The 7,669-nt window shown below is 36.3% G+C and overlaps 1 protein-coding gene across 1 annotated transcript; it reads right to left on the reverse strand.

The window, feature by feature from the left end:
• Positions 1-738: 738 nt before the first annotated feature.
• Positions 739-6,096, reverse strand: LOC138642591 (uncharacterized). The gene is made up of 6 exons (XM_069730852.1): positions 6,016-6,096; positions 5,488-5,545; positions 5,271-5,381; positions 4,697-4,873; positions 4,369-4,479; positions 739-4,187 (listed from the first exon to the last, which is right to left on the reverse strand). The coding sequence occupies exons 2-6, from the start codon at positions 5,543-5,545 to the stop codon at positions 3,505-3,507; spliced, it is 1,140 nt and encodes a 379-aa protein (XP_069586953.1). The 5' UTR covers positions 6,016-6,096; the 3' UTR covers positions 739-3,504.
• Between the last annotated feature and the right edge of the window lie 1,573 nt (positions 6,097-7,669).

The following is a 7,669-nucleotide window of genomic DNA, read 5'->3' on the forward strand; positions in this document are numbered from 1 at the left end:
TATAGCCTAGTCGTGTATTTATTTTACACGTGGTTTATAACACCTTTTTCATTTGTTTTATAATAGATTTTATACGTAGCCCCGAGTTTGATTCTGTAAGCTTTTGTTTTATTCACAGTGTATCCATATAGTGAATAGGGCTGATGTTTCTGTATGCAATCCTACAGCCTGTTATGTGAAAAGTATTCTCAAACACTAACTAAATGGTAAACATTACCTAAATTAGGTTAACTGTGGATCAGAGGCTTATAGCACCTAGGTCAAGCAATTGTTGTTGTATTTGCGTACCCCATAAATGTTTATTCTCACAAACAGAAAAGTTATTGTGTCCTGAAGATGGCATCTGAGGTTATTTGTTTTTTGTATTAGCTTTCTCAGAAAACAGCTGTGTTATCTGAGGGTCAGATATTTTTGTACAAACTCATGCTGTTTGGTGATCTTTGTGAAGCAGAACTTTGTTTTATAACACATTTGTACTTGTATTGTACCTGAATTGATATTTGCTTTCTCTTTTTTGTGTCCTGAAGATGGCATCTGCAAAGTTATTTGTTATCTACTGAGGCCATTGCAAGTTGTGTTTATTCACATTGTAGCAGGTTTTATCCTTGTGGCTGCCTTATATACACAGAAGAGATATGCACCAATGTCACAACACAAGTTATAATATGAGCCAATGTTACAACACAAGTAAGAAGCGTCGTGTTTTATACGAATAAAAGTCATTTAGGACTTATGTTATCATGTTTTTGCACTTTATTAATATGCGGACCACATAGGTCAGTGATTTTTGCACTTTATTAATATGCAGGCCACATAGGTCAGTGATTTTTGCACTTTATTAACATACAACACACAAGAAATAGACATTTAGAACTTATTTATGATTAATATGCGATTATTAGGCATTTAGGACTTATGTTATCATGTTTTTGCACTTTATTAATATGCTGACCACATAGGTCAAGGATTTTTGCACTTTATTAATATGCGGTCCACATAGGTCAGTGATTTTTGCACTTTATTAACATACCACACAAGAAATAGACATTTAGAACTTATTTATGATTAATATGCGATTATTAGGCATTTAGGACTTATGTTATCATGTTTTTGCACTTTATTAATATGCGGTTATTAGTCATTTAGGACTTATGTTATCATGTTTTTGCACTTTATTAATATGCTGACCACATAGGTCAGGGATTTTTTGTACTTTATTAATATGCGGACCACAAACACTTCTGCACCCACGGGCACTTCTCAACCAACCATGCATCCGGTACTCATCAGTCACTGTGAAATAATGCAAAAATACATCTGTGCGCGGCTGTCGGCATCAACATTGTGCTATTATAAGTTTATGGTTCTGTAAAGAACACGCAACACATACAGAACTCACACACACACACAAATACACACAGCACACAACACGCACACATTTCTCAAAATGCCATACACTTCAGAATATATTTGCAATTCACTACGCATGTAACACATATTTCTTCGCCCCACACGCATTTAACAGTCTTTCATATGTATCGCAGAAAGATTTTAGTTCCAACTGCGGGTCAGCGGCTTAAAGAAAAGTTATTGTGGCCTTGATTCTGGGGTAACACATGTTTATAAATATAACCTAGTCGTGTATTTATTTTACACATGGTTTATAACACATTTCATTTGTTTTTGTTGTTTGATTGTCATGTAAGAAGCGTTGTGTTTTATACGAATATAAAAGTGACACATTCCCATATATTATTACAGCTTTCATTAATTCTACATTATTTTAGCACATATTAATTTTACACTATTAATTTTACAGGAGCCTGTGCTGCCTATAATTTGACTCCTTTTTATACAAAGACATCTAACATATACAGACTTTTAATATTTTTGTGTAAAATCGCGGTCAGACAGGCACAAACACACACACACACAAATACACACAGCACACAACACGCACACATTTCTCAAAATGCCATACACTTCAGAATATATTTGCAATTCACTACGCATGTAACACATATTTCTTCGCCCCACACGCATTTAACAGTCTTTCATATGTATCGCAGAAAGATTTTAGTTCCAACTGCGGGTCAGCGGCTTAAAGAAAAGTTATTGTGGCCTTGATTCTGGGGTAACACATGTTTATAAATATAGCCTAGTCGTGTATTTATTTTACACATGGTTTATAACACATTTCATTTGTTTTTTGTTGTTTGATTGTCATGTAAGAAGCGTTGTGTTTTATACGAATATAAAAGTGACACATTCCCATATATTATTACAGCTTTCATTAATTCTACATTATTTTAGCACATATTAATTTTACACTATTAATTTTACAGGAGCCTGTGCTGCCTATAATTTGACTCCTTTTTATACAAAGACATCTAACATATACAGACTTTTAATATTTTTGTGTAAAATCGCGGTCAGACAGGCACAAACACACACACACACACACACACACGCACACAACACAGAACCACACACAACAAACACACAGAACCCACACACACACACACACACACAAGAAATAGACATTTAGGACTTATTTATGTTATTATCTTTATGCACTTTGAATGTGCTGTCTATAATTTGACTCTATCCTTGTTTTGTTGAAAATAACTGGACATACATAAGAAACCGGGCAATATATCTTTATAGAAATAACACTTCTGCACTCTTTGTGTATTTCTATCAGTTTTATTCAGGCATTTATAACACAACATGTTTGATATTGGTAATTTGATTCTGGGAACACATTTTAAGTTACTGCTGCACATGTATTACTGTTTTTCTTGTTTTTTTGTGTAAAATTTCGTTGTTGGCTTACAAAGACATTTCTTTGAGAAATGTGTAGCATAACCAATTACCCATCACGGCCACTAGATGGCAGAATATCATATTAATTATTCTGGGATAACATTTCTCTTTGGGCATTTCTATCAGTTTTATTTATGCTTTTATAACACAACATGTCTGCTATTGTTAATTTGATTCGGGGATAACACATGTTTATAAAAATAACGCTATAGCAAGCGGTAATGTCAAATTCTGAAAATAGCCATTTTATATTGAATTACTAACATTTTTCTATTTTAGCGCTGACACAGCCACATATATTATTCCAGCTTTCTTTAATTCTGCATTATTTTATCACATGATGAAAATAGTCATTTTATATTGAATTACTGCAGCTCGCGGCGCGTTACCACTGGACTCGTTTCTCAATTAATTTCCCAGCTGACGACGCTATCTATAATTCTGCGTATACCTTAGGCGTGTATTTACATGACAGTGTAATTATTTCTCACAATAAAACAACAGCTCAAATTTTAAGTTAGCTAACAGCATAATGATGACAAATGCATCTTTGCGGAATCTGATAACGACACGCTGAACAAAGGACGGAGCCTGACAAATACACACAACACACAACACGCACATATTATGAAAAATGACAACCATTGTATGTGATTTAAAAGACTTTAGTTAGATTTATCAGGGGTGATTTAGTTTGAAAGCACGCAACTCCTCGGTAATGTCATGTGTTGGACACGCATTTAACAGTCTTTCATATGTATCGCAGAAAGATTTTAGTTCCATCTGTGCGAGTTTGCTTTGAGCGTACTGCGCAGACATGTCAGTAAACATTTTGACATGGTCAGCATCCCACGAAGGACGACCTGTGTAAGGTGTATGTACAGCAACTTTCTGCTTTCTACCTACACGGCGTCGGGATACGGTTCGTTTCTTTAGAGGTAATACAGGGGCAAAAACGCTAGAAAAGTCTGCAAGAGCAGTATCTGCAGATTGCACAGTCTGGCACACAGGTATATTGAGGGGCTCTGTGGGTGACCACATACCCTCGGAGAGCTGTTCAATTTCTCTGTTTTCAGGCGTAACTTGGGGTATGGCGCTTGTGCTATTGGCGGGCCGAGTTATGCGGGGCCTAGCGTTCGGCGCTGCACGTTTCTCTCTTGAAACGTTCGTATATTTCTGATGTGAAATCTTGGGGCTTGGATTCCCGGGTTGTTTTGGTGCAGCGTAGCATTCATCACGATCCACAACACAGATGGGCGAGAGAGATGTTGTTCGCACCGCCGTATTAGCTCTTTGTGGTTGATTCTCTTCAGTGTCGTAATTACGCCGGTGCAAAACTCGTTGTTGAAGAGGCGACGTATCTAAAAGAAAAGATACAAGTGGCGGTTAGCCGCGAAACGGCGCAAAATTGGAAAAGCTAAACGGCGACGCATAGCTATGATCATACGTAATATTTGAAAAGTTAATGGGGACAGGTAACCATGAAATCATTGTAACAATATTTACATAAACCTGTATAGAGCAGTCCAGATATATACTTACAAGTATGAAGCGGGAATTGTCCCACATCAGCTCCTGGTTTAACGGGAGGCGCAATGCTCAAACTCGCAGAGGCGGGAATATTCTCTTTTTCAAGCTGTATTTTCCGGGCAACTAGATTAGCGGGTGTAAGTAAAAATATAACGATTAGCGAACACAGAATTGATTTTCTACACAAAACTGCAGCGGTGAGAAGAATATATATATATATATATATATATATATATATATATATTCAAAAATGAATTTTCTGACAGTTAGCTAGCAGCTGTAAGTAAATATGAGTATTACACAAAAGTGAGAATCGACTGTATTTCAAGTGAACAGATACCTTTTCTATTCTTGAAACATCGGCGTAACGAGTTGCCGCGTCTTTTAGGCGCATCGGGTTTCGCTGAAGTTGCAGGGTTCTTGACATCTATGATCTCCACGTCTGAACCCAGCGTATCGCGTGGTTCGGGAACACACCAGTTTTCAGCCATAGCGTCAGATGTCTCCGTGTCAGTATCTGTATGAGAAATTGCGCGTAGTTCGTGTTTACATACAAAGGATTAAAGCAACTGATATAGTATAATATAGTTTTACGGTATAAACATATTTGCGGTGTAAATTAATATAGCAAGACTTATGCCGCTATATATTAATAATTCAGTATTATATTGATGGCTACCGCTATTATTTGTTTTATTAATTTAATCATATATTTATTATGCCATAATTTGTGTAATACAATAGTTAATAGATGCTATAGTTTTACGCCATAAACAGTATATATTAACATAGATAATATATATATATATATATATTTAGCTTTCTTACATGTGATACATGAAAGATAAATATCTTTGTACCGTGTTACAATGACATTTTTCCCTATCTAAAAGCAAAAAGGTGCTCCTAATTACCCATGATGAGATGAAGAGCAGGCCCATTATCGGCTATCGGCGCCACGGCTTCAATGCGCGCATAATTCTGCGTTATGAAATTATTGCGCCAATCGGGCGACATACACGGCTCTTAAATAAGAAAGAATGCATGAATATATAATTAATATAATTTACTTATAATATAATGACACAATCAGAATGAGTCAATACTCTGTACATTATACGCGTATAATACCTAATTGTGTGCTTGCAAGAAGGGGGCTGCATTGCTCGCGAGGGTATTGGGCTTCCATCTTAAATAAATAGGGGATAAGTTTTATCTATAACTGCGCCGCCAATAAATACAGTTTAAAACTACGTTACAAAAATATGCTTTACAGGCATTGATAATATTAGACCGCAAATAAAACAGTAAACACCTACTTTTCAGAGAGTAGCGCAACTGTTCAGAGAGAAATTACCACCCACCGTGAACACACCTACAGGAAACAGCATTATACGGCACCCGTGACTAATTGCGCGCACATGTCAGATAACAATGGTTGTTATGCCCCATCCATAAGCCTTTCTATATTAATTATGTCCCACAAATATTGCTTATACAGTAAAAAACTATATTATACATCGCTACTAAATATGCAGTTAGCTGCCAGTATAACACTAACTTATTAAACAAATAACATCCTTAATTATGGTTTAGAGATGCATAGTTAAATATAATTATGCATTTGCGAATAATAACACAACTGTCTTATATACTTACATTTAGAATAGCTCTGCTTTTTATCCTAGTCGGACTTCTGGTGGATGTCTGTTGTACTGTAGTGGGACAGGCAGCTGTATTTATCCTGAGTGTCAGAAAGCAACTCAGGTGTTAACACCCAGAAACACACCCAGTTACGCCACATCACACGCCTTCTGTTAACACCCAGAACACAGTCATACATGCAATTAATGCATGTATTAACTCGGTATTATACGCGTATAATGTACAGAGTATTGACTCATTCTGATTGTGTCATTATATTATAAGTAAATTATATTAATTATATATTCATGCATTCTTTCTTATTTAAGAGCCGTGTATGTCGCCCGATTGGCGCAATAATTTCATAACGCAGAATTATGCGCGCATTGAAGCCGTGGCGCCGATAGCCGATAATGGGCCTGCTCTTCATCTCATCATGGGTAATTAGGAGCACCTTTTTGCTTTTAGATAGGGAAAAATGTCATTGTAACACGGTACAAAGATATTTATCTTTCATGTATCACATGTAAGAAAGCTAAATATATATATATATATATATTATCTATGTTAATATATACTGTTTATGGCGTAAAACTATAGCATCTATTAACTATTGTATTACACAAATTATGGCATAATAAATATATGATTAAATTAATAAAACAAATAATAGCGGTAGCCATCAATATAATACTGAATTATTAATATATAGCGGCATAAGTCTTGCTATATTAATTTACACCGCAAATATGTTTATACCGTAAAACTATATTATACTATATCAGTTGCTTTAATCCTTTGTATGTAAACACGAACTACGCGCAATTTCTCATACAGATACTGACACGGAGACATCTGACGCTATGGCTGAAAACTGGTGTGTTCCCGAACCACGCGATACGCTGGGTTCAGACGTGGAGATCATAGATGTCAAGAACCCTGCAACTTCAGCGAAACCCGATGCGCCTAAAAGACGCGGCAACTCGTTACGCCGATGTTTCAAGAATAGAAAAGGTATCTGTTCACTTGAAATACAGTCGATTCTCACTTTTGTGTAATACTCATATTTACTTACAGCTGCTAGCTAACTGTCAGAAAATTCATTTTTGAATATATATATATATATATATATATATATATATATATTCTTCTCACCGCTGCAGTTTTGTGTAGAAAATCAATTCTGTGTTCGCTAATCGTTATATTTTTACTTACACCCGCTAATCTAGTTGCCCGGAAAATACAGCTTGAAAAAGAGAATATTCCCGCCTCTGCGAGTTTGAGCATTGCGCCTCCCGTTAAACCAGGAGCTGATGTGGGACAATTCCCGCTTCATACTTGTAAGTATATATCTGGACTGCTCTATACAGGTTTATGTAAATATTGTTACAATGATTTCATGGTTACCTGTCCCCATTAACTTTTCAAATATTACGTATGATCATAGCTATGCGTCGCCGTTTAGCTTTTCCAATTTTGCGCCGTTTCGCGGCTAACCGCCACTTGTATCTTTTCTTTTAGATACGTCGCCTCTTCAACAACGAGTTTTGCACCGGCGTAATTACGACACTGAAGAGAATCAACCACAAAGAGCTAATACGGCGGTGCGAACAACATCTCTCTCGCCCATCTGTGTTGTGGATCGTGATGAATGCTACGCTGCACCAAA

Source organism: Ranitomeya imitator, chromosome 6, assembly GCF_032444005.1.
Source record: "Ranitomeya imitator isolate aRanImi1 chromosome 6, aRanImi1.pri, whole genome shotgun sequence".
Classification (NCBI taxonomy): Eukaryota; Metazoa; Chordata; class Amphibia; order Anura; family Dendrobatidae; genus Ranitomeya; species Ranitomeya imitator.